The 27,936-nt window shown below is 43.6% G+C and overlaps 1 protein-coding gene across 8 annotated transcripts in view; it reads right to left on the bottom strand.

Moving 5' to 3' along the window:
• Positions 1–27,936, bottom strand: part of cblb (Cbl proto-oncogene B, E3 ubiquitin protein ligase) — a 174,848-nt gene that overhangs the window by 55,512 nt on the left and 91,400 nt on the right. For 6 of the 8 annotated variants that reach the window (XR_013969943.1, XM_080867435.1, XM_080867433.1 and 3 more), the window contains 2 exons: positions 16,782–17,159; positions 12,454–12,545 (listed from right to left, as the gene is read on the bottom strand). Coding sequence is in view for 7 of the 8 variants with exons in the window: in XM_080867435.1 (XP_080723561.1) it covers positions 12,454–12,545; positions 16,782–17,159 (470 nt within the window). In the remaining variant the exon portion in view is untranslated. The other 2 variants (XM_080867438.1, XM_080867437.1) reach the window with 2 other exon arrangements.

Below are 27,936 nucleotides of genomic sequence, written 5' to 3'. Positions count from 1 at the left end.
AGCATCACTGACTTTCAGCTTGTTGTGTTTTTGGATATATGACTGACTTTAATTATCCACAAAATCATCAGATTCTCTGTAAGATTAAGGTCGACTATCTAACAGCGTATAAAGTAAAGGCTTTAAAACAAAGTAAATGCTGAAAGTACAAACATCGCTAATGTCACATAACTTTGCCGGCATGTGGCCAACAGTAATGTTTTAATGTTCCTCATTATTAAACATTTGCACATAAATAAGTGACATAATATTCAGAACTTACTTTTGAAAGTTTACTCTTTGGCCGCTCAGCTTCTTTGAAGTGTCTCCCAGTCCCAGTGCACTTGTTAGCATGTTTTGGTTTGTGCAACTGGTCCGTCCGGTTACTGTCTCCCCAGATACATTTCCGTTGTCTTTTTTCCTATTTCCGTTGTGTTGTGTGTGCTTTTGCAGCGTTTTTGTTTTTGCAGCGTTTTTCTTTTTGCAGCATTTTTCTTTTTGCAGCGTTTATCTTTTTGCAGCATTTTTCTTTTTGCAAGTGTTTTCTGAAGTTGCAGTCCGTTTGGCCTCTCAGGGCCATCGTAGATACTTGTTATTCTTAACATCTTAACAGATACTCTGACCTGTAACTATCATAAAATGCTTCGACCGGAAGTAGACACCTTTCGCGCATGCGGGGTATCGATTGGGTTTCCGGTACGGATCGGGTAGTGACAGTGAGTCCTGAGTGATTCAGCACAGGAAGGGAGGGGTGAGTGAGTCCTGAGTGATTGATTACCCTACGATTCAGCACAGGAAGGGAGGGGGTGAGTAACTCAAATGTGCTGTTAGCATGTTAGCAGAGCGATTCTACTGTGAACTGAGGAGCTATTGTCTTGATGTGAGCTTTCTACTCAGGGTTTTTTCTTCCAGTTCAGAGCAGAAATGTTTTTGTTAAGAAACTGGCTGTTGTTTGTTTCCCCACACAATTTTAATTATAAGCTAGATATATTTCTACTATTGAAATTAGTTTGCTAACAGCAACAGGAATGAGTCAGTGAGTCAGTTGGGCTTGTGAATCATGATTCACGAGCCAGTAAAGTTATTTTCGAGTATTGAACATCACTAGTACAGATAAGCTTTTGATAACCCACATGTGAAGTTCACTGAACAGAAAGTAAAATGCTGCTGCTGGATGCTTTCAAAATGGTTAGAAGTTTTTCCTTCTAGTAAGGACATACAGCTGCAGTAGCCAGAGTATTGCTGGAAGAAATCATCTGAAGGGTAGAATCTCCAGACTGAGACTGGGTGCTGATCAGAAATCTTCAGAGAACCAGCAGGAAGCAGGGACCAGTCCACGTAAAGCTGACAACCCAGACAGCGGTTAAGGTCAAGAGTCCTGTCGTTTGGGGTCACAGTAGTCATAACGAGAAAATTCCAGAGCCACAGCAATAACCACAAAGGTTAAGAAAGATCCCTACGTTAGACGCTGAGGAAGACGACAAGGGTGTATGGCGTGCTCTGCCCTTTCATCCTACAGCTGCGTTGGAACGCGAGAGTGAGGGGTGAAAAAGCACCCTCCTCCAACAAGGGCGTGACAAGCTCCCAACTTAGTGACTTGCAGAGCGAGGCTCTGTGTCACCTACGAGGGGATCAGCGATGGAACGCAGAAAACACCTGATAAAACAGTCAGGCAGTTTTGCCTGAAAAGTTCAGTGTGTTTTTTAAGTTAAGGTGGTCATTGGTGTGACTTTTCTAATTGTTTCACAGATGACATAAATTTACATGACTCTCCAAACATCACAAACACAGGAAAGGTGTATATGAATTGCTGACTTTCAAACTTTTCTATAGCCCTGATCTGATTAAAAGTAACTAGTGTAAACATGGTATGCAAATTTCTCAGCCATTTGGCTAACAATTCCTTGATGGCAAACATCTGGACATGGCAAGATAGAACAGAAAAGAGCAGAGGAACGAAGGCTGATTTCTTAAAACGGCTACACTATGATATGTTGTGCCTTCAAGAGATGAGATTAAAAATACATGCAGATATAAATGAATTAAATAAAGTGTGGAACCCTGGCCATTCAATAATATCAATGGGGGAAGACAGCTCTGACGGAGTGGGTATTTTCTTCAAAAAGGATACAGTGAATATAATCAAAAGAAGAGACATAATACCGGGACAACTCCTCCTTGTTGATTGCTGTTATTACGGGCAAAAGTTGCATATTATTAATGTATATAACGCACCCGATCGAACGAAAAAGATGCAATTGCTGAAAAAAAATGAAGTATTTGTTAGAGATTGGTTTTAATATTTTTTATGTGGAGATTTTTTATGTGGAGCCACTGAAGCAACTGACAGGATATCCAATGTTGAGGTTAGAGAATCTCGAGAAAGTAAATTGTTGGTTCAAATTTGTAAGGAAGCAGCACTTAGTGATCTGTGCAGAGTCTTGCATCCCCATACCATACATTACACTAGGTTCGACTCATTAACCAAAACAAGGATTGATAGACTTTACATATCATCTAACATTCAAAGTCTTAAATATGACACATTCTTAACAGACTTTTCATCCCTTCACCCCAACAGAAAGGAATATTCTTTCTTCTCACATGTTCATCACTCCTACTCTCGTCTGGATTATTTTCTGGTCAGCAGCTCACTGCTGAGTAACATTTCAGACACTGAGATTCATCCTATAGCTGTCAGCGATCATGCTCCTGTATCTTTAACACTAATACAGAAGAATAATACTACACCAAGTAAAAACTGGAGATTTAATACATCACTGCTCAAAGACGAAGAGTTTATCAAATACTTTAATAAAAAAGAATGGACTCTATATTTAGGCTTTAATGACATTCCTGGAACATCAGCATCTGTCCTCTGGGAAGCAGGGCAAGCCGTGATGAGAGGTAAAATAATCTCTTTCTCATCACATAAGAAAAAAGAAGAAAACAAAAATATTCAGGAACTAGAAAAAAACATCAAATTCTTAGAAAAAGCCTTTGTGTCACACCAAGATCAAGAAATATTAAACAAAATATGCAAGACAAAACTAGAATTAAATGAAATTATTAATAAAAAGACTAAATTCTTAGAACAAAGACTTTGTCTGCAAAATTATGAACACGGTAACAAATCCGGACAATTTCTTGCTAACCAGTTAAAACTCAATAAAGAAAAAACAACTATATGTGCTGTTAAAGATTTATCTGGGAATACAATATATGATCTTAAAAAAATAAACAAATTTTTTAGGGATTTCTATGAAACTTTATATACACCACAAATAAACCCATCTAAAAATGAAATTGATCAATTTCTCGACAACATAACTCTTCCAAAATTATTAGACACCCAAGCAACGGCACTGGATTCGCCACTGACGCCAGGTGAACTCCAGGAAACTCTGATAAGTATGCCCAATAATAAGGCTCCAGGTCCAGACGGTTTTCCAACAGATTTTTACAAAGAATTCTGGACGATTCTGGCACCAGTTTTTCACAGGATGTTGCAGGAAATCAAAGAAAATGGTAGACTACCACCAAATATGAACTCTGCAAATATCAGTCTCTTACTAAAACCAGGCAAAGACCCTGTATTTCCTTCAAGCTATTGTCCAATATCCCTTATTAATGTAGACCTTAAAATAATCTGCAAAGCTCTCTCAAAAAGATTAGAGAAAATAACCCCCCTTTTAATTCATCCTGACCAAACTGGTTTCATAAAAGGTAGGAACTCATCAACAAATACACATAGATTACTTAATTTAATAGACTACTCATGCAGTAAAAACATTGAAACCATAATATTTTCTTTAGATGCGGAAAAAGCATTTGACAGAGTTAACTGGAAATTTCTATTTGCAACTTTACACAAATTTGGTTTTGGATCCTCTTTCATAAACTGGTTAAAAATATTATATAACTCCCCAACAGCTTGTGTCAGAACAAATGACCAAACATCCTCCAGCTTCTCTCTCCTGAGGGGCACCAGACAGGGATGCCAACTCTCCCCTTCACTGTTTGCAATTTTTATTGAGCCACTAGCAGCAGCAATTAGACAGGCTACAACAATTAAGGGCATAAAATGTAAGAATGTAGAACATAAAATCAGCCTTTATGCGGATGATGTGTTACTTTTTCTCCAACATTCACAAACCAATCTCTCTGGGGTACTTGCATTGATAAATTCTTTCTCAAGTGTCTCAGATTATTCAATTAACTGGTCAAAATCTACAGTTCTTCCGATTAATTGCTCCTTCCATAATTCTTCTCCTTCCCTACTGCAATCTGGAAATATAAAATATTTAGGTATTAATGTCTCTCCTAAGCTTTCAGAATTCACTAAATTAAATCATATCCCACGTTTAAAGACAGTAGAAGGCGATCTGGTTAGATGGAAATCTTTATCCATATCACTCATGGGAAGGGTTGCCGCTATAAAAATGATAGTCTTGCCAAAAATAAACTATTTATTTTCAATGATCCCAAATAAGCCATCACAAGATTGGTTCAGATCTCTAGACTCGTATATTTCTAAATTCCTTTGGAAAGATAAACCCCAATGTATCAGCTTAAAAACACTACAAAAGACCAAGGATAAAGGAGGATTAGATCTGCCTAACTTTAATCACTATTTTTTAGCCAACAGGCTTCAGTTCATCTCTACATGGTAGTGATGTTCGATTCGTGAACGAATCGTTCAATACTCGAGAATCACTTTACTGACTCGTGAATCATGATTCACAAGCCCAACTGACTCACTGACTCATCCCTGTTGCTGTTAGCAAACTAATTCCATTAGTAGAAATATATTTAGCTAATAATTAAAATTGTGGGGGGGAAAAACAACAGCCAGTTTCGTAACAAAAGCATTTCTGCTCTGAACTGGAAGAAAAAACCCTGAGTAGAAGCTCACATCAAGAAAATAGCTCCTCGGTTCAGAGTAGCATCGCGCTGCTAACATGCTAACAACACATTTGAGCTACTCACCCCCTCCCTTCCTGTGCTGAATCGTAAGCATAAGCGAATCACTCAGGACTCGCTCACCCCCTCCCTCCTGTGCTGAATCATAGAGCGAACGAATCACTCACTCACTCACTAACCCCCTCCCTCCTCTGCAAATCAAAGAGCGAACGAATCACTCAGGACTCACTAACCCCCTCCCTCCTGTGCTGAATCGTAAGCGTAAGCGAATCACTCAGGACTCGCTCACCCCCTCCCTCCTGTGCTGAATCATAGAGCGAACGAACGAATCACTCACTCACCCCCTCCCTCCTGTGCTGGCTCACAGCTTCTTCTTCTTCTTGGTTGGCAACCAATGTTAAGGCCGCCCCCTGGCTCACAGCGCAGTGGACATTTAGATGAGAAAATATATATTTGACACACTTAAGGAAAATACTAATAAAATACAAATAAACAAAATAAATGTTTATTAAGCTATTTTGATAGGAAATTGCTTAATTTTAGAAATGTTTTTGCTCTTTTTTTCTCTATAAAATAGTTTTGGGTTTTTTTTAATCATTCATCTTAGCAGTGGGATTTACATGAAAAGGGAAACAAATTAAGTTTGAGTGAAAATGTAAAATTTTTGCACTCTCTGGTCAACTGACTCAGTGAATCAAATGACTCAAAACACCCGATTCACTTTGGTGAGTGACTCATTAACACTCGATTCAGTAAAAAGAATCAAATTTACCATCACTGCTACATGGTTTAAACACACCCTCTTAGATGAACCTTGGATAGATGTAGAACAGGCACTATGTAATAACCTACAAATTTCAGACCTACCATTTATCAGCTCAAACATCAAACGACATGAATGCTTTAAAAGCAGCAACATCAGCTCTTCTCTGACAGCATGGTGAGAGTTTCTAAAAATGACAGGGTCTTCATTAATCCCATGAAAACGTACACCTATCTGGAACAATCCGGACATATTACAAAACAATAATATGATCAACTTTCCAGATTGGAGTTGCAAATGAATTAAATACTTGGAACATATATTGGAAGGAACAGACTTTATTTCATTTGACAGAGTAGTTACACAATATGGGATCACCAAGAAACGATTTTTGGAATATCAACAAATTAAATCCATAGTAAAAAAGAAATTTAATCCCAGTGAAGCTGAATTACAAACACCACCAAGTGTGGTACAATTTTTTAGTCTAAAACCCCCCAAATTATTGTCTAAAATATACAGAACACTTTCTAAAATAGATGAATCAATATCCCTTCCTATTGCAAAATGGGAAGCAGATTTATCGATCAGCTTAGACCAAAACCTTTGGTCTCAGATATGCTTAAAAACCTTTCAATGGATCAGAAATCCCAGTTTGCAATTAATACAATACAAAATATTACATAGAGTGCACTATACTGGTCATAGGATGTTCAAGATGGGCTATACGCCTTCCAACAACTGCTCACACTGCACAGCAAATACACCAGACAATTACATCCACGCTCTTTGGTTCTGTCCACCAGTTCAGCAGTTTTGGCGTGAGATATGTGAAAACTTATCAAAGTGTCTGAAACGTAACATTCCAGCCTCCCCTTTAGTATGCTTGCTGGGCAACTTGGATGAGGTCACTGCAGAAATAAAGTTGTTTTTACGGCCCTATGCATTGCCAAGAAAATGGTCCTCATTAACTGGAAAAATAAAAATAATCTTAATTCTAACCAATATAAAAACCATCTAATAGATCACATTAGTCTTGATACAGCCTCTGCCATCACATTTGATCAATCTCTTTGGGTTCCTTTGATCGGCTTCATCACCTAGTGGGGGTGGGGGGTCATGGTTTGGTCCTGCCTTCACTATTGTGGTTGATATGGGGGTGGGGACGCCAAAACGCCAAAACACAAACTTAACAATGTGGTGTATGCTGTACAGTGCAGCGAGGAATGCTCAGACCTCTACATTGGAGAGACCAAACAGCCACTTCACAAGCGCATAGCACAACACAGAAGAGCCACAAGACTCAGCAGTCCATCTGCATCTTAAGGATAAAGGACACTCTTTCGAGGATGCCAATGTTCACATTTTGGACAGAGAGGACAGATGGTTTGAAAGAGGAGTGAAAGAAGCCATCTATGTCCACTGTGAGCGACCATCTTTGAACAGAGGTGGGGGTTTACGACACCAACTCTCTGCCATCTATAATCCAGTTTTGAGATCCCTTCCCAGACGCCTTAACGCCCACTCACATCCTGGGCCATCTGACCTCAGGAATTCACATGATAAGGTGGGGCCAGGTTTCATAATGAACACACCCGAAACTCTGGCTGATTGGGACCCACACCCAGTTTCACACCTTGGCTCAGGCGATTAGAGGATCATCAGGGGGTCCTTTTGTCCCTCTGTGGGGGGTTACTCCCACTAGGTTTATATCTGGGAGTCTCCACCATTTGACCTTAGAACTGAAGAAGCTTCTCGGATGAGAGGTGAAATGTCTTCAAGCAACTTAAAGAAGTCCAGACGCTTTTCTTTGCAAGCTCCTTTGAGGACGGCCTTAGGGCGTCTGGGGAGTCCCTAGGGACGTTTTCCCTGGAGGGCCTAACCCGGGGGATGTGGCCATGACCTGGTTAGGGGCTCTGGTGGATGGTGTTTTCCTTGTGGCTGCGTACAGCGGAGATGGGGGAGGGTCTGTGCTGGCGGATGTTGGTTACTGGCCTGGTAGCCTGGCTGCCCCTGGGCGGGTCCGGGATGGGCGTGGAGGCTTGGGGGTCTGGGTGCGCTCTGCCCCCGGTCTGGGGTGCTGGCTGGGCCTTGGGGGCTTGGGTCCTGGCTGTTGTGTCACCGGAGCTGTGGGCGGGTGGGTGCAGGGGGGCTCAGCCCCAGTGCAGGGGACCTCTGGTGCATCGGCCCAACTTGGGGGCTCTCTAACTGGTGGGGAGGTTGTTATATCTTTGCAGGTAGTCTCTCTACAGGAGCTCACTCTGCAGGTGGGGGAGAGATATAGGAGAGGTAGAGAATGAACTCAACCTGGGTGTCTATTGTCTTGTGTAGTTTGGGAGATGATTGGATGATGGGGTGGGTGCAGTTTTCTCTGGGGTGGAGTTGGGTGGGCTGCCCCGGACTCTGTGGGGCTGGGCGGTGCTGCTGCTGCGGGCCCTGGTCCGGATGGGCCTGGGCCCTCTTGCCCTGGTGGGTTCCAGAGTGTGGGGGTGCCTACTGGGGTCAGCGGGGGAGCTGGCCCCAGGGAGGGGCCACTTGCCCCTCCCTTTCTTCCCTCCCCATCCTCAGCTGCCTCCCTATTCCCGCTCTACCACACCCACCCACACACCAAGGGCTTGAGGTGCAGGTATGTCACCAGGGTGCAGGGAAGGCACTCCCCCTCTGTCCCCTTCTGGCCGCCTGTGCCTCAATTTTATTCTGCAACCTAGACATCCACATTACTCACACTCTCACATAACACATACATATAGGGCCTTGGGGGTGGGCACGTTTTACAGCATCCAGAGGATGGTCGGTGTATTCCAACCCACCTCTGGCGCTGGTGCCCTACCATCCATCCATCCATCCATCCATCCATCCATTCGCTACCGCTTATCCTTTTCAGGGTCGCAGGGGGTGCTGGAGCCAATCCCAGCTGTCATAGGGCGAGAGGCAGGGTACACCCTGGACAGGTCGCCAGTCTGTCGCAGGGCTAACACACAAGGACAGACAACCATTCATACTCACATTCACTCGCACATTTACACCTAGTGGCAATTTGGATTTATCCAATTAACCTATCCCCACAAACTGCATGTCTTTGGACGGTGGGAGGAAGCCGGAGTACCCGGAGGGAACCCACGCAGACACGGGGAGAACATGCAAACTCCACACAGAAAGACCCCGGCCTGATGGTGGAATTGAACTCAGGACCTTCTTGCTGTGCGGCAACAGTGCTAACCACCGTGCCCTACCCTCAATTTTAAATGCATATAGACACTAAGGGTTTTCGGGAGGAGCCGTGCTGCTCTCTGATGTTTTAAATGCACTTTAGAACAGCACACAGCAACACTACATATGAGCGGGGGTAGGGAGGTTTGGGGTCTTCACTCACCCTGGTTCTGTTAGCCGTCAGGGCTGGGGGGCTGGGAGGAGGTGCTGGCCGTCAGACTGGGGTCTGGGATGCGGGGCCTCCCTGCTACTGCAGATAAGCAGGTGGTCCGCTTGCCTCCACCACAGAGAGAAGGGTAACATCTCCTGGGTCTAGGTGTGGCTTGCCCCTCCGGGGGCGGGGGTACCTGGACCTGGGATATAGAGTATGTTTGGGGAGTGTGACTGTCTCTGCAGTGTCTATTTGTGTCTGTCTACACGTTGGGTGAGTGCCAAGTATTTGGTTGTGTATATGGGGGTGGGAATGCACGTTTGTGTCCGCGTGCGCCTGTTCGTCTGTGTCTATATGTCAGGTTGGGTGTTAGACTCAACCTCTCTGGGTACATCTCAGGCCCTCCTAAGTACGGAGGCCTATCTCCCCTCACCACACTCCCTGCCGCTGGCTGATGCCCTCAGACGTTGGTGTGTTGGTGGTTCTTGTCGACTGGGGCTGAGCGCTCATGTATGTACCGGCTCACTCCTGGTGGCCGATTGGCGGAGCCTGGCGCCTGTGGCTCGGCTGGGCCCCTTCCGGGGGGGGGGGGGGGGGGGGGGATGCCTTCAGGCCTCTGGCCTCTGGACCTGAAGCTCGGTCCTCTCTGACACAGCTGGCTGCCGGCAGAGCCCGCGGGCACGCCACTGCTGGAACCTCCTCTGGCCTCTGCTCCGTAGCTGCTGGGTGACCTCTCGTTTGGGGCTCTACTCAGCTCTTCCCATGAGGGTGGCACGGTTCCCCCCCTTTTTGGTGGTCCTCCTCGGGTCCTTGTACTCTGGGACCTCTGGATGTCTGGGGCCTGGATCTCCTCCATACCTGCTTCATACCCTGGGGGATGGGGCTGTGGCTCGCCACACTCCCTAACAGATCGTTACATGGAGAAACCTTTGGAATACAAGCATGCTGATCCACACAGGTGTGCACACAGGTGTAGACACGGGTGTTCACAGACGCAGACTACACCTTTCTTGGCTGCTGCCTCAAAGCACATTGTGCGCTGTGTATCTTGCGTGCTGCACAATAGCGTTTAATATTTAGTATCTACTGTTATCTACTGCTAGCTAGTTTATTGTGATAGTGCTGTATTTATTATGTTGCTCTTTTTTTTTTTTTGCTTTCTCTTGTTTTTTTTCTCCATACAGGTGATCCAGGTGTTTTGTTTGTTTTTCTTTCTTTCTTCCCCCCTTTCTCACCGTCTCTTCTCCCCTCTGTTTTTCTTTCTCTCCCTCTCTTTCTTTCATTCTTTCTCCCTGTCCTATCCCCAGTCATGTCTGTCCCGTTTGTAGCAACCGAAAATAAAATAAATACATAATTATAATAAAGGTCAATCAAATGGACCAATATGGCAAGGCCATGATGATCCACTTGGTAAAATAAATCCGCTTGGCATCTTTCGTGGCCTTAAGACAACAATTCTGATGGCTAAAGATCCAAACGGGACAACAAAAAAAACCCAAAAAACAAAAACAAAAACAAAAAAACCCCCAGACTTTTCTGATCACATGGTGGTTATGGCAACAATATCCTGTTGCTCCCACAAATTTTTGAACTATTGGAAACTGAATACATCTTTGTTACCAGACGGGTTTGCTTGTGCCCGAAGTTAAATCTGAAATTAAGAAAATATTACATCTTCAGATTTTTACTGCCTCTTTCTCAGAACTTTGCGAGATAATTAAATCATGCTAAGAATATGAAATACAATGAAGATGTAAGTAGATATATATATATATTTAAGAAATAAGAAGGAGAAACAAGAAGAGGAAGAAAATCAAAGGATGTCTCTTAAGGAGAGCATTGATCGAGTCAACAGAGAAGTTTTATTTAATATGTTGAGATGTACTGAATTTCATGGGAATAGCGATTATATGATTCTAATCTGTCAGTGCGCCCCAGGGTGGCTGTGGCTACAATGTAGCTTGCCATCACCAGTGTGTGAATGTATGTGTGAATGGGTGGATGACTGGATATGTAAAGCGCTTTGGGGTTCTTAGGGACTAGTAAAAGCGCTATATATAAATACAGGCCATTTACCATTTACCATTTAAATAATCAAAAGAAATGTGGAAATGATTTCATTGTCTCAATTAAGGACAAACATGGAAAGTCAGTTTTCAAAGAAGAAGGGAAAAGATTAGAAGTTAGAAGTTATTAGGGACTATTGTTCGGAGATATTTCACCCATAGTGACACTGTTAACAATCTTCTAAGTGAAGTTGAACTATTAAATTCTGTCACTTATGAGACCTCGGTTGGGGAAATTAAAAGAGAGGAAGTGGAATCAGTAATTAATCAACTGGTTTGGATGGACTCCCTTCTGAATTTTATAAACTTGTGAGTAAAGAACTGTCTGAATTATTAACTCAGTACTATAACGAGGCAGCACGGTGGCACGGTGGTTAGCACTGTTGCCGCACAGCAAGAAGGTCCTGAGTTCAATTCCACTACGTTACAGTCAGTGCGGGAGCAGTGGCTTCGCTCATGCGCGATTCATTTGCAGTTTGGACTCATAGGCGTGGACGTCTCCTGTCCTGATAGCAGCTGGGGGAGGACTATCCTCCACCCGTGAGCGCTTTGGCACGGGCGAGGTGCCCACGGCAGCACACGCTGCTTGTTGAGAGTAGGAGCGATACGCACTTTCACGTCAAAAAGTCGTCATAAATAAGTCTCCAATAACACCAGAAAAAGTCGCCAGATTTGTCGCTGGTTGCTTTTTAGAAAAAAAGTCGCTAAGGGGGTCTGAAAACTCGCTAAATACAGCGACAAAGTCGTTAAGTTGGCAACACTGACGTGATCTCCTTTTTGCCCCCGGTACCGGGGGCGTGGGGCTTAAGTGGTTAAAGAATAAAAACAGCCCACATGGCGAGTAGAGAGATTTTGTTTATACATGTATTAGAGCACTCTTAATCTTACTGACCACTCAAGGCATTTTACAGTTGTCCCATTTGTCCATGTATACAGTGTTTTACACTTTAAGCACTTTATCTACTTCAAATCCATACATGTAAAGCTCACTTGCTGAAAATAAGGTAAAACACAAGTCATGTAGTTTCTCAGATACAGCTGAGTATCCAAGATGTCTATAGCATGCACAGCATAACAGTATGTTTTCATTTTTTTTAAAAGCACACAATCTTGACTCAAAATCTGAGACACAGCCTTGTCAAAGGCTGGTTAATCTACAGTTTTAGAGCAGCATCAAAACTGACTTAAAAATGCAGATTAACCAGAAATTTCCAGGATATTTTCTGGGAATATTTGTTCATATCCAGCTAGATAAATATTTATGTGTGTGTGTGTGTGTGTGTGTGTGTGTGTGTGTGTGTGTGTGTGTGTGTGTGTGTGTGTGTGTGTGTGTGTGTGTGTGTGTGAGATGTGATACTCACTTGTGGCTACTACAAAGTTTGGACTGAGTTGGCAACTGCCGTGAGGGAACGATGTCGTACTCATCACTGACTTGCTCGCCATTACAGAAGGGCTGCACAGACACACAAAAGAGAAAATGGATGTGGTATCTGTGATGTGGCAATCAGAAATAAATCAAAATATCTTTCATGTAGAAGAACCCATCCTTAATGATGAAAAAAAAAAAACTTTTGTAAAAATATTGGCAGCTGTCATTGCAAGTAGATACATTTATGGTATAAATTTGAAAATCCAAGGGGACTTCCTTCTTGAGTTATATCATTCCCAAAATAGACCCTGATTCAAAATCCTCATAGATTTTTAGTAGATTCACCTGTAGCATAAATATCAAAATCATGCGTTGCTTACCCCATCAGCATTTTATTGCTATGGGGTAAAAACTGTTTTTTCAAATAATGTTTCCTACAGTCACTGAAAAAGTGTTCTGAGAAAGATGAATTACTTTTTGAGAATTATTATTATTATTACTTGCAATAATGTAAAAGCAGTGCCCCCTAGGACAGAAGAAATCTTTAAAACCAGAGAATTCAAAGACATGTTCAGAAGCCTCTGCTGTCCCATTAATCTATTGATTTCTTCAGCATTACAAAAGTCGAATGTCAGTTGTCAGCATTTCCACTTTTACACAGGAAACAATAGTTCCTAATAGTTAATTAACTTTATTTTCAAAATTGAAACAAATACGGTTTTGATCAGGATCCAGTGACGTCAAAGTGACAGACATCCAGAGACTCAAGCAGGAAGAGTTGGACAGCACCAGGCCCTAACATGATTCATGCCTACTGGCTAACTACATTCCACTTGGCAGTACAAATGAACCAGCTACCAATGGAATGGAATGGCTAACTGAAGGCCGGATAGTCCTGATCCCCAAGGATCCCCAGAAGGGAAGCTAAGATGAATGGGCACACAGTTTTAAACATGAAAGGGGCATAGAAAGGAAGAGGTAGAAACACCAGAGGGCCAAAACAACAGCTGAGAGGTGTTCCCACAGGCTGTTTGGAAAGCTGCACCCACCAAGTACCTGCAGAGAGTAAGGCAAGTCCCGAGGAGTCAGCTGAATGGGAAGAACAACATCTAAGGAATCAACACCTATGCCCTGCCAATTGTCAGATACCTTTCTGAGATAATAAGCTGGCCAAAGGAGGAGATAGAAGCCACTGACATCAAGACAAGAAAACTACTGACCATGCATGGAGGGTCCAGCAACCTGAAGCTATACACTAAGCGGAAGGAAGGAGCCCAATGACTAGTGACTACATCCATGAATCCACCAACGGCAGTCCAGGAAAAGTTTGTGTTTAATAAAAAGTAAACTGATCAGTGATCATGATGCTTGTTAAGCTTGTGCTTATTACAAACTTTCGAGCAATCTTAGAGTATTCCCCATCTTAGTTAAGTGAGATAGAACGTCCAATGGAGGCTGTTAAGATAACATTTATTTTTGTAATGGTCAAAATTTTGATCTGACACTGGGTCTAAGAGAAATGTTAGAGAATCTCCAAAAATATTTAGATTTACCATTATAGTCCTCAAGAAAAGATTTAACCAAATGTTAGAGTAACCTAGGGCTGCAGCGACCTATTATTTTAGTATAATCTATCAATTATTCCATTGATTAACCAAGTAATTTTGCAAGAAGTATTTTTGTCTTGTTAACAAGTAATAATAAATATTAAAACGAGAAAAAACACTGGTCTTTTAGAATGAAACCTAACCCTAACCCATTGGTTTCCATTTTAGAAACTGCAATGTTTTAAAGTTTAGCTGCATACAATATCTGTCAAAAAACAACAACTAAATGCTGTGATTGTTTGTACGTGCCATATTGAAATTTAAGCTTTTAAAGAAAACATTTTTAAATGCAAAAATATATAAATAATCTAAAGTACAGTCAAAGTCAAATAAAATAATATACATACAATCTAAACTAAGGCATAAAAAAAAACTTTCTTCTTGGAAGGCTTTCTGACATGAGGAGGCAAGTGTTGTGCTGCCGAAAACAGACATTATGACGTGGTAGTATTAATAATAAATCAGTGTCCAACCTTACAACCCTCAGGTCAGTGGAATGGCCCATGTAAATTTTTATTGGCTTGTGAAATAAACCTTTTATATTTGTATTTTTAAATATTAATGTAATTTAATAATAAGTATTTTATATGATTTACCTTTTGATCTAAAACATGTTATGAAAGCCTTGAAATTAATATGGCATTACCATATTATGGTCAGACTTTTTATTATACACCACTCCAAAATACACATATATTGAAGTTCTTTTTTTAGCTGCAAATTCAGTGACATGCTCACATTTACATAGTTTAACACAGCGGCACGCTACAGAGCCATGTAATCCTATTAAGGTCTCAAGGTGTACAGACTCAGGGAAGCTTGAAGTGAGGACCTAAATGCAAACACTGGGAGGCAGGAAGGAGTTAACTGGAGGTGAGCCGTTTATTAAGGCTGATTGTTGAATGGTACAAAAATAAAAAAACAAAACGGAATGGGGAACTAAAACAGAGAAACTAAACCGTGACATGCTAGCTACAGAGCCCATGGAACCTGAAGAAACCTGAGGGTTAACAAACATGGAAACACATAACAAACTGGGGAGGCAAAGGATAAAATACAGAGAAGAACATGGGAAGGGAGACAGAACACCGAGGTCTGACTGGGATGAGAGAGAGATGAAGTGACACAGATGTAGATAGAGAGAGAAAGAGACACTGAAGGGTAGGGCTGCCACGGTTAGTCGACTAGTCACGATTACGTCGACGATCAAAATCGTCGACGACTGATTTAATAGTCGACGCGTCGTTTGAAGCTTTGTAAGATCACAAAAGACGCAGGAATAAGTAGTAGAATTTAAGAGTGTAATAACGGACTGAAACAGAAGATGGCAGCAGTGTATGTACAAGGATGCCAGCTGCCGTTAAAACCCGAAGAAGAAGCTGTGTCCCAGAATTCATAGCGCAGCCCAGCTCAGTTTCCAACAATGGCGGCAGCTAGTTAGTTTTAATATAACTCTTATTATTCTTTCTGGGTCACAAAATAAACCCATCCATCCATCCATCCATCCATCCATTTGTTTCCGCTTCTCCTTTTCAGGGTCGCGGGTGGGGGGGGGCTGGAGCCTATCCCAGCTGTCATAGGGCGAGAGGCGGGGTACACGCTGGACAGGTCGCCAGTCTGTAGCGAGAATGTAACTGTGTAAACCTCAAATATCTGCTCAGTTTATCAAGACACCACATATTTTCAAAAGTGCCCCGACGTTTTCGGAGATGTCTGTTACCCACTAGCTCGATAGCTAGCTGGGAGCAAGGCTCACTAGAGCCCGTGAGAACACCGGACTCCCTGCAAATCGTTTTCAAACCCACCGTGGACTTTCGCTACTCAGGTTAAACATATATAGGTCACTTAGATAACTTAAAAATGTTATTGTTTGGCTTTTTTTTTTTTTTTTTGTATTTTATTTGTTCCTGAGTAAATCGGTTTGGCTGAGATTAAAGTTATAGTTTTTACACAGCTGAATAAACGTCAAGCAGACAACTGATTATCAGAAGTGTGAGATGCTGGAGAATATACTCCGGTGTCCTGTTATATTTTAGATAGCAAGGAGTTTATTAAACTTCACCGAAACAATCTGCAAATTTCATTAAAATTTAATAAACTATCATCTTGTCTTTATTTTTAGTTAGCACATACCTTAAACACTTAAAGCTGTAAGCTAATGATAGTTATATAAGAGCAGATGCATGCTGGTGCAATAAGCTGTACGTCTAATGGATGCATGATCTGATTAGTCGACTAATCGCAAAAATAATCGGTGACTAGTTGACTATCAAAATAATCGTTTGTGGCAGCCCTACTGAAGGGTAATAAACAAGGACAGAGGGTAAGACAAAAGGGGAAATGCTAAAGAAAACTAAAAAATCCAAACTAACATGAATCCCTGAGGTAAAACAATAATCAGAAACTCATAAGCACATGGAAACTAAACTAAGAAAAATAAATCAGTCTTTAAGAATACAACAGTGATAATAAACAAGCTTCAAAAGTCCACACAAACAAAACATTGGGTCAAAGAACCATGACAAACCCATCCCACAGTTCTGGACACATCGAACCTCACGGGGCAGAATGAAGAGACTAAACAAAGTCACAGTTAGGATTCTTCCTCCCAGAATTGTGAGAGTTTATCCTTTCTTTTACTTAGTAAATTAAAAAAAATACAGTCCAGTACTGGCTTATCATTTTAAATATTTAAAAGACACGTAATCTTTACCTTGGAGCTCTCTGAATTTCCTGCCCCGTCCAACCTTTGATGTAACCTCACAAATTCCACAGATGGACAACTGAGTGGTCTTCGGTGCAAGTGACAAGGCACAGTGGGTCCCAGCTGGAGTTGGTGTTCCCCTCCAGTCTTGTGTGCATCTGTCAAATGGCTGTCTTTGGAGCACCAAGTCTCAGAGGAAATTTGGAATTCTGACAGCATGCCTGTAGAAGAAGAGGACATGTACGAGGAACTGGGGAGCGAAGAGTGGTGTGATTCAGGGGGGACAGGAGGAGGACGCTCGGGAGGAGGAGGTGGTGGTGGGTCCCTCTGTGGAGGAGGTGGGGCTGGAAGAGGCTTGTCTTGCTTCCTAGATATGCCTGGTGAAGACTAAAGGGGTAGAAAGATAAAGTTGTTCAATTAAATGAGACAACTAATTTGATACCTGGATTTACATTTTTTTAAATTCTTTTAATTAATCTGGTCGTCCATCCATTCTCTTCATGGGGAAACTGGAGCCTCTCCCAGCTACCATAGGGCAACAGGAAGGGTACACTCTGAACAGATCGCAGGGCCAACACAGAGAGACAGATAACTATTCACACTTTCAGGTGTGTGCTAACACAATGCCATAATCTTCCCAGGAGTAAAAATCTCCATAAATTTACCTCTGTAAAATGCTCAGAGAAAATACAGAAAACCCAAGAGCCAAATCTCAGACTCTACAGGACTCTGTTATTATTAGTTAAATGTTAAAGTTCAGTTTGCAAAAGACTGAACAAGTATGACTGTGCCTTGGATTAAAAGGGTTGCCAGAAAAAAAGCATTTTTCTACTTAAAAGAACATGGTTTAGCAGGGCTCGCAAAATCGCTAGCCCAACGGCTAGCGATTTTTCCAGTCGGGCTACCAAAATCTATCTCTGCCCTGCCCGTCGGGCTATCGTAGGAAGGAAAAATATATGTCAATGCTTTTGCATTCTTTCGGAAATGTAGCTGGGTAATTATGTCATTGGCATCGGTGAGCCACTGTCAATATGTGACATATTGAAATCGCGTTTGAATTTGCGCTTGTTTTTTGCTTTCACTTTGCAATCGTGCGAACTGTGTATAGAGAGCGATAGCACTGATTGGTGACGATAATTTGCGCACCAATTCCTCTGATATCGTCTTATTAATCGTTAGCTTACTATGCAAACATGACAAGTGAAATCTCCCGCAGCAAGCTTAAACATGTGAGAGGTTGATCGCGCAGAGAATCGCTGAGCGTTATGTGAGTGCGTGTGTAAAAGCAGCAGGATATATATTTTAGTTCTGCTGAGCCAAATAAGACAGGTCAGGGTGAAGGAGTGACAGCCAAAGAAAAGCTTACCACAAAACGGAAAAGTTATGACAAATCAGACTATAAGGCAAAAAGAAAGTGCAGCTTTATGGTTTCATGGACAAAAGAATTTCTGTGGCTGCAATATGACAAGCTAAATAACCAGGGGTGCACATAAGTGGTCCGCAGGTGCGCATTCACTGTCAAAATAAAAAACGCGCACAAGATAAGAAGTTGCAACGCGTGTTTGCGTACATAAGATTTTCTGGAGGAGAACAGACATTTATTTAGAACTCTTAAAGATGTCGAAGAAGCAAGCTCCTTTACGCAATTACTTTGGTGTTCCTCCACCTCCAAAGAAATGTCAGAAGGAGTCCGAACCACAAAAGAAGCACGTATTCTCGGAAAAGTGGTTGCAGGAGGTGAGCTGGCTTCAAACAAATGATGAATGCACAGAGATTTAGTGCAGAATGTGCCGTGAAAATCCCACTCTAGCGGACAAAAACAGTGCCTTTTTATATCAGAATCAGAATCAGAATACTTTATTGATCCCTGGGGGAAATTATTTTTTGTTACAGTGCTCTATTATAAACCAACATAAACCAACATTAACAAGACAGACAATACGCTAACTAAGAATAGTACAATATATACATATATATACATATACATAAGTCACTCCTTAATAAATAGCTGGAAAAGAAACATGTGTAGTTGTAGCAGTAACCAGTGTGTTAAGTGCATGCGTTGTACAGGGAGATGGCCACAGGCAGGAAAGATTTCCTGTGTCGTTTCAGTGGTGCTTTTCGGTAATCTCAGTCTCTCACTGAACGTGCTCCTGTGACTGACCAGCATGTCATGGAGTGGGTGGGAGGTGTTATCCAACATTGTCTTTATCTTGGACAGCATCCGCCTCTCCGACACCACCTTGAGGGAGTCCAGCTCCATCCCCACAACATTACTGGCCTTACGGATTAGTTTATTAAGTCTGTTGGCATCTGCTACCCTCAGCCTGCTCCCCAGCATGCAACAGCATAGAGGATCGCACTGGCCACAACAGACTCATAGAAAATCCTGAGCATTTTCTGGCAGATGTTGAAAGACCTCAGTCGCCTCAAAAAATAGAGACGACTCTGGCCCTTCCTGTAAAGTGTTGTGGTGTTTTTAGCCCAGTCCAGTTTATTGTCAATGTGTACTCCAAGGTATTTATAGTCCTCCACAATGTCAACACTGACCCCCTGGATTGAAACAGGGGTCAAGTGTTTCCTGGTCTTCCTGAAGTCCACGATCAGTTCCTTGGTCTTTGCCACGTTGAGCTGCAGATGATTCTGCTCACACCACGTGACAAAGGAGTCGACCACAGCCCGGTACTCTGTCTCATCATCCCTGCTGATGCATCCAACCACCGCAGAGTCATCAGAAAACTTCTGAAGATGGCAGGTCTCTGTGCAGTGGCTGAAGTCTGTGGTGTAGAGGGTGAAGAGGAAGGGGGAGAGGACAGTCCCCTGTGGTGCCCCTGTGTTGCTGATTACCTTGTCAGACACACACTGTGGGAGACGTACATATTGTGGTCTTCCTGTCAGGTAATCAACAATCCAGGACACCAGAGAAGCATCCACCTGCATCGCTGCTAACTTATCACCCAGGAGGGTCGGCCTGATGGTATTGAAAGCACTAGAAAAGTCAAAAAACATGACCCTCACAGTGCTCGCCGGCTGGTCCAGATGGGTGTAGACACGATTGAGCAGGTAGATGATGGCGTCCTCAGTTCCGAGACGAGGCTGATAAGCGAACTGAAGGGGATGCAGATGTGGTCTTACTATGGGTCGCAGCTGGTCCAGGATGAGCCTTTCCAGGGTCTTCATGATGTGAGAGGTCAGTGCCACGGGCCTGTAATCCTGGGGGCCACTGGGACGTGGTGTCTTTGGTACAGGGACGAGGCATGATGTCTTCCACATCACTGGGACCCTCTGCAGACTCAGACTCAGCATAAACAGTTTATGAAAGACTCCACACAGCTGGGGGGCACAGGTCTTGAGGACGAGGGGACTCACTCCGTCTGGTCCAGCAGACTTGCCTGAGTGAAGTCTCCTCATTTGCATCTCTTGAGTGAAGGTGATGGGTGGGGGAGGGGTGTCTGGAATCTCACAGGAGGCAACAGCGCCATGTGAAGAGAGAGGCTGGCACAGTGGTGTGGCTCTGGATTCCAGGCTGACTACAGGTGCGGTTGTGGGGGTGTGAGCAGACACTGTGGTGTCGAATCTATTGAAAAACAGATTCAACTCGTTAGCTCTATTCTCACCTCCCTCAGCTCCCCTGCTGTTGGTTGGCCTGAATCCAGTGATGGTCTTCATGCCCCTCCACACCTCTCTCATGCTGTTCTGCTGGAGTTTCCACTCCAGCTTCCTCCTGTAATTGTCCTTAGCCTCTCTGATCTTGTCCTTTAGTAACACCTGGACATTCCTCACCTCCTCTTTATTGCCCCCTCTGAAAGCCCTCTTCTTGTTGTTGAGGAGGGCTTTGATGTCCTTAGTCACCCACGGCTTGTTATTTGGGTAACAATGAACAGTCTGAGCTGGAACAATGGAGTCGGTGCAGAAAGTTATGTAGTCTGTGATACACTCAGGAAGCCCATTGATGTCCTCGGCGTGAGGCTCGCAGAGTGTTTCCCAGTTGGTCACCTCGAAACAGCCCTGTAGTTCCGCTAAGGCCTCCTCTGACCACCTCCTAACAGTCCTCATGGTCACAGGTTCCCTCCTCACAATTGGCACATAGCGGGGGATGAGGTGAATCGGGTTATGATCTGACCTACCAAGTGGGGGGAGGGAGGAGGAGCTGTATGCATTTTTGACATTAGCATACAGTAGGTCTAGAATTTTTTCTCCCCTGGTGGGACAGTCCACATATTGTCTGAATGTTGTTAGTGTATTGTCCAGTGATACATGGTTGAAGTCACCCGAGATCACAATAAAGGCACTCGGGTGCTGAGTCTGTAACCGGGCTATGGCAGAGTGGATAGTGTCACATGCAGCTGTGGGGTTAGCAGAGGGAGGAACATAAACAGCCACCAAGATGAGTTCCGGTGAATATGGTAGGCTAGAAGACGTGCTTTCACTGTGCTCCCGCTCCCACCTGTACTTATCACAGTGTAATGCGCACTACTGTCTATATTTTTACCTAAACTAGTGACTGAGAGCTTTGGGAATACTCAGCAGTCCTAAATACGCTTTTTGGAAGTTAAATAATGTCGAAGCAGACGAAGATACAATCTCGAAAGACCACGGCCGTCGTGATGAACAATGCTAGCCAAACTGACATGCTAGTAGCAATGGGCGACCAGCCCTCGCCCCCGGTGGACACCGCAACTCTCGTCCGTGAGGTGACCGATAGCATCAGTGAGGTAATTGACCAAAAACTGTCTGCACTGTCGGGGACACTGGAGAAAATTTCGTCCTCGCTGGAAAACGTCTCCAAACGCGTCACGGAGGCAGAGCAGAGAATCTCAGATATGGAAGATGGGGTGACTGACCTCGCGGGGAGGCTGGCTGAAGCGGAGGGGAGGATTAAGGTTATGGCAAAAGGTTTGGACGACTTAGAGAACCGCAGCAGGCGCGACAATATTCGCATCATTAACCTGAAAGAAGGTGCGGAGGGTGAGAGCCCTACTCAGTTTTTTGAGGCTTGGCTGCCTGCCACACTCGGGCTGAGACACAGCTCCGCGGGTAAAGCCCGCATTAAAGTTGACCGCGCACACCGGGGCCTCGGCCCGCGGGGTGCTCACCCCAGGCCGGTGATCATCAAGCTCCACAACTCCGGAGATAAACAGCGGATTATGGCTGCAGTGAAAGCGGCCCCCGAACTCCACCACGACGGGCAGCGGATCTTCATACATCAGGATTTCTCCTACGCGATCCGTGAGAAACGACGGGGATTTAATGCTTCTTGCCGTGCCTTAATCGACAAGGGCATCCGCTTTAGGATGCGCTATCCAGCGACGCTTGTGCTGACTTACAATGGCAATGAGCACAAGTTTGAATCGCCTAAAGATGCACAAAGTTTCATCAATGCGCTGGATTAATAGATGCTTGCCCCGTACAAACTGTGGCACTGCCGGACTTAACTGGGACCGTGTCATTGGACGCCTGAGTCCGCAGCGTTTAACGCAGTTTGAGGAGGCAGAGACGGTTTAACGGGGAAAATAGCCTAATTGTTTACTCAGTCTCTAATTTTGATTCACAACTGACAGTAACCCGATTCCATTCAGGTTTGGGGAGCGGGGGCGGGGTTTTGCTTTGTTTTTTTTTTCTCTTTTTCTTGTCTTCTCTCTCCTTCTCTCCCGTGGAGTGAAACTTCTTTTGGCTGCACTGGGCTTGTGACACCACCCGGTGGGTGGCATTTTCATTTTTGTTTGTTTCTTGTTTGTCTGTTTTTAGTCCGTGATACCTTGACGTTTATCTTAATTCTGTTATTGTATGCAATTTGTTGTGTGGGTGAAGGTTCCTTTGCCATCTTTTTGTGATGGTTTTGTTCATGTCAGCACGGCCGGTTCAGGCCATGGGTTAAGTCTTTCACATGTCTTTTATTATGATGGCTCTTTCTGTTTGCCTTGGGTTGACGATTCTTGTCCAATGACAGATTACTTTTGCAATGAGTAACACTAAAATTATTACTCTTAATGTCAAGGGAATTAACCACGTCATTAAGAGGCGCAAGATAATTTCCTTACTCAAAAAAGATAGAGTGCAGATTGCATTACTGCAAGAGACTCACCTCACAGATTCCGAACACCTAAAACTCAAACGTGATTGGGTGGGACAAATTTATTATTCCTCCTTTAACTCTAAAAGTAGAGGCGTCGCAATATTGGTCCATAAAAATCTACCATTCACGCTACATACTATTGTAAGGGATACGGACGGACGATTTATTTTGATTACTGGGCTTCTATATGGGGAATTAATTCTATTGGGAAGTGTTTATGCACCAAATACTTTTGATAGATCGTTCTATTCAAATTTTCTGGCAAAAACCTCCCCTGTGTGTCCGAACCACGTAATAATTGGTGGGGATTTTAACTGTGGCTTGGATCCTGAAACTGATTATAATCCACCAAAATCTCAACCATCTTCAAAAATGGCAAAGGCTACAACGGACCTCTGTTCAGATCTTGGTCTCTTTGATGCTTGGAGAGTTTGTAATCCACATGTGAAGGACTTCACATTTTTCTCACGCCCCCATTTTTCCTTTTCCAGAATTGACTACATGTTTGTTTCTGGATCTGTCCTTGACAGAACTCGGGGCTGTTTGATCCGCACATGTGCGCTTTCGGACCACTCATCAGTTTCAATGGAGCTATCACCACCTTATTATGACCCTTCGTCTAGACATTGGCGGCTAAACCCAGCTCTCCTTAGTGACCCTAAATTTGTAAAGTATTTAGAAGATCAGTGGGAACTCTATCTTTCTACAAATGACTTACCGGGGGTTAGTGCTTCTACTCTATGGGAGGCGGGTAAGGCATTTCTCAGGGGCTCCGTTATCTCTTTTACCTCGGCAAAAAAGAAGAGCAACTTAGCCAAACAATTAGTGCTTGAACGCGATATCACTGACTTGGAGAGGGAGTTTAAGAAATCCTCGTCTATTTCTGTGCTTCGGAAGTTGGATGCAGCTAGATCGGCCCTGGACCAACTGTTAACTCAGAAAGCGGAAACTGCAATATTCTATGCGAAGCATAGATTATTTGAATCAGGCAACAAACCTGGACGCTTGCTCGCCCGACTTGCCCAAGGGAAACGGGGCTCTTATGCAATACCCTCTCTAAAAGATAAGGCAGGTGTCTTACAGTTTGAGGCTAAACTTATCAGCAAAATAATGAAAGAGTTCTATCAAGACTTATATTCCCCTGAGTGTCAAAATACTGTAGACGCCAGGAAACTGTTTCTTGACACTGTTAACCTCCCTATACTGTCAGAGGAAAGTCGATTGGATCTTTGCAGCCCTATCAGGGTGCAGGAGGTCTTGGATGCAATTAAATCCTTACAGAGCGGGAAGGCTCCGGGCCCTGATGGGTTTGGGCCAGAGTTTTATAAAAAAATGGCCAAACATGTGGCGGGTCCTTTGTTGGGAATGTATACAGAATCTCTTGAGAGGGGCGTGCTTCCACCCACCCTAAACCTTGCCCATATATCCCTGATCTTAAAGAAGGATAAACCCGCGGATCTGTGTACATCCTACAGACCTATAAGTCTACTTAGTGTGGATTGTAAGATTCTGTCCAAAATTTTATCCAGACGTTTGGAGGAGGTTCTGCCGGTTCTGATAAAGCCTGACCAGACGGGATTCGTCAAGAATAGATACTCCCGCTCCAATGTCCACCGACTCATAAATGTTGCGCAGTTCTCTCAGAACACCAATTATAGGGCTCTTGCGATCTCTTTGGATGCTGAGAAAGCATTTGATCGGGTGGAGTGGGAGTATCTATTTGATGTTTTGGACAGGTTTGGTTTGGGATCTGAATTTGTCAAGTGGGTCAAACTGCTGTATGGGGCCCCAGCTGCAAGGGTCTTGGTTAATGGCTCGGTCTCGGATGTCTTCCCACTGGGTAGGGGAACGCGGCAAGGATGCCCCCTCTCTCCCCTGTTGTTTGCACTTGCTTTGGAGCCACTGGCAGAGGCTATAAGAACTGATCCTGAGATCTGTGGGGTGACCTTGTCGAATACTGAATACAGGATTTCCCTTTATGCAGATGACGTGTTGCTCTTTCTCACTAAGCCAGAAACTTCTATTCCTGCACTGACACATATCATCAACCAATTTGGCCTCTTCTCAGGGTATAAGATAAATTATGATAAATCTGAAGCTTTGCCACTGGGTGACGGGGGGAGGTGGGACGCTCCTCCTAATTTCCCTTTCAGGTGGTCGACCACGGGTTTCACATATTTAGGTATCAGGGTGTCCGCAGACACAGCGGAGTTGTACAAGTTGAACTTCAAGCCGATTGTGGCCTCAATCAAGAATGACCTCAATAGGTGGTTTGACCTCCCCCTGTCTTGGACGGGTAGAATAAGTTTAATCAAGATGAATGTGCTACCCAGAATATTATACCCCATTCAAATGTTGCCTCTCAGGATCAACAGAAAAACATTCATAGAGATTGAGGGATGTCTTTCTAAATTCATATGGCGTGGGAAGAAATCTAGACTAAAGATACAGATTTTACAACTGCCCACGGATGAGGGGGGTCAGGCACTGCCTAACTTTTTATATTACTACTGGGCTTGCCATGCACAAATAATCTCAGGGTGGTTACATTCCTTCCTTCACCGGGGCGAACCATCGGTAGATGCCTGGTGCTGTGACCCTCTCTCACCTCTTAGTCTCTTATCCACTGACCTGGCGGACCTCCCTCTTGGTGTCAGAACTAATTCCGTCTTGATGCCCACTTTAAAGGTTTGGCGTGATATTACTGCCCACGTCGGAAGAAGAGGTTTCTCTAGTGCACTGCAGCCTCTAACTAGGAATAAAGCTTTCCCCCCGGGTATTGGCATTAATATATTTGATGATTGGTATTCCAAAGGTGTAAGATTTATTTGTGATCTGTTCGAAAGGGGTAGTTTTATGGCCTTTAATCAAGTTCAAGTTAAGTATAATTTACCACAGAAACACTTCTTTGGATTCCTGCAAGTAAGGCATTATGTGAACTCCCTTAAATTTCCAGCCAATCAACCAGTTTTGAACCCTGTTGAAAGCTTTCTTCTCAAAGTTAACGAGGAAATGACTACAAAAAAGAAATTTATTTCTCTTTGTTGTCTTTGAACTTTATAACCACTGATAAGGCCAGGGTTCGGTGGGAAACCGACCTCAAAGCTCAGGTTGGTGCGGAAGCATGGTCCAAAACTTTCAGATCTGCCATGAAATTGTTTCCCTGTAACAGACTAAAGGAAAGCCAGTACAGAATCTTACATAGACTACAGCGTACGCCGGAGTTCCTAAATAAAATTCACCCTCAGATTTCTGCTCTTTGTGTGAAGTGCAATACGGCTGTAGGGACCTATTACCACTGCATATGGCAATGTCCTTTAATTACTAGATTTTGGAAGAATATTGCTATAGAGCTTTGCTCTATTTTCCACCGAACGATCCCACTGAACCCTATGCTGTTCGTTCTGGGTCTATCTATAGAAGGGCTCTCTCTGTCTTCTGTACAGATGCTTTTGTTAAGTAAACTTTTACATTTGGCGAGGCGATGTGTACTGTTTCAATGGATTCAGAGACGGCCTCCTACTGTTACACAGTGGTACAGAGAACTGCTCAGGGTGCTGCCGATGGAGCGCCTCAGTGCCATCATAAAGGGCAATTGTAATGCATTCTGCAGCATATGGCAGCCTCTGCTTGATCACCTACCTCATGACCTTACTGTGCTATTACATAAAGGGGACTCGCAGTTTGTTTTTAAACACACTGATTAATGTCTGTGTTTTCCCCCCCTTTTTTTTTTTTTTTTTTTTTTCTTTTTTTGTGCTTGGCTGTGCTGACTTGTTGATGTTCGTGTTGTTCTGACAAAATCAATAAATCATCGTTTCAAAAAAAAAAAAAAAAAACAGCCACCAAGATGACGTGAGAGAATTCCCTGGGTAAATAATACAGCCTGAGTCCAACAGCACACAGTTCAATGTCCGGGCAACAAATCCTTTCTTTGATTGTTATGTTGGCAGGGTTACACCACCGGTTGTTAACTAAAACAGCAAGCCCACCTCCTTTCCGCTTACCGCTAGCGATGCTGTCCCTGTCCGCGCGAACAGTGTGGAAGCCTTCCACGGAAGCATTCTCATCAGGAATGTCCTGGTGCATCCATGATTCGGTGAAACAAATCAGGCTACACTCTCGGTATTCCCTCTGACTCCGTACCAGTGCTGAGAGCTCGTCGATTTTATTCGATAACGATCGGACAGTTCCCATTACGATAGACGGCAGACACGGTTTATACCTCCTCCTCGCTTCGAGCCTCCGCTGTCTCACCATCTCCTTCTTTCTTCTCTTCTGTCCTTGACCTCTGCATCGATGTGTTTACTCCAAATTTCAGCTGGTACTTCTGCGGGCCTGGCCAGCGAGCCGGCCGGCATCAGGGCGATCAGCTGATCTCTGGAGTAAACAGTCCGTGAGTGTAGGAGATGTGCCGCGGTCCCGTTCCTTGATAAAAGTAACAGTTCCACGGCCACCAGAAGAACAAAAACTCTCTCAATCCACATGATTGAGTAAAAGATAATAAACGGATGAAAATACAAGTCAGAAAAAAAAGAATACGCAAGAAAAAAAGAGCTAAACTAAGAGAAAAAGCAGGAGCGACTGTAACAGGCTGCACGCTGGTTGGCGCATGCGCACTAATTATATGGACGCAAACGCGCGTTGCAACTTCTTATCTGGTGCGCGTCTTTTATTTTGACAGCGAATGCGCACATGCGGACCACTTATGTGCACCCGTGTAAATAACATAATGTTCTACCGGGTATGTTGTTGGTTTTCCCTTGATTTCTGAGTCGACAAGCGCCTTTGTTACTGGGACCAGTAATTTTAAGAAAGGCCCCCAATAGAACCCATGAAAAATGCAAGAAATGCATTATTGCTCAGTCTGCAATATCTTTCCCAGAACAAACACCGATTCCAAATAACATACTAAAAATAAACCTGAAAAATCTGTTTAGAACACCGTACTATGTTGGAAAGAGTGAACTACCACTGGCAAAATTTAGTAGTCTTTGCAAACTTCAAAAAGCAAATGGCCTCGATCTTGGTTCCACTTGCCTCTTACCCGTGACTTCAGTGGAAATTTCAAATTCAGGATCTGACACA

Source organism: Rhamphochromis sp. 'chilingali' (genome assembly GCF_963969265.1).
Source record: "Rhamphochromis sp. 'chilingali' genome assembly, chromosome: 19".
NCBI lineage: Eukaryota > Metazoa > Chordata > Actinopteri > Cichliformes > Cichlidae > Rhamphochromis > Rhamphochromis sp. 'chilingali'.
This window is presented reverse-complemented; position numbering and strand designations above follow the sequence as displayed.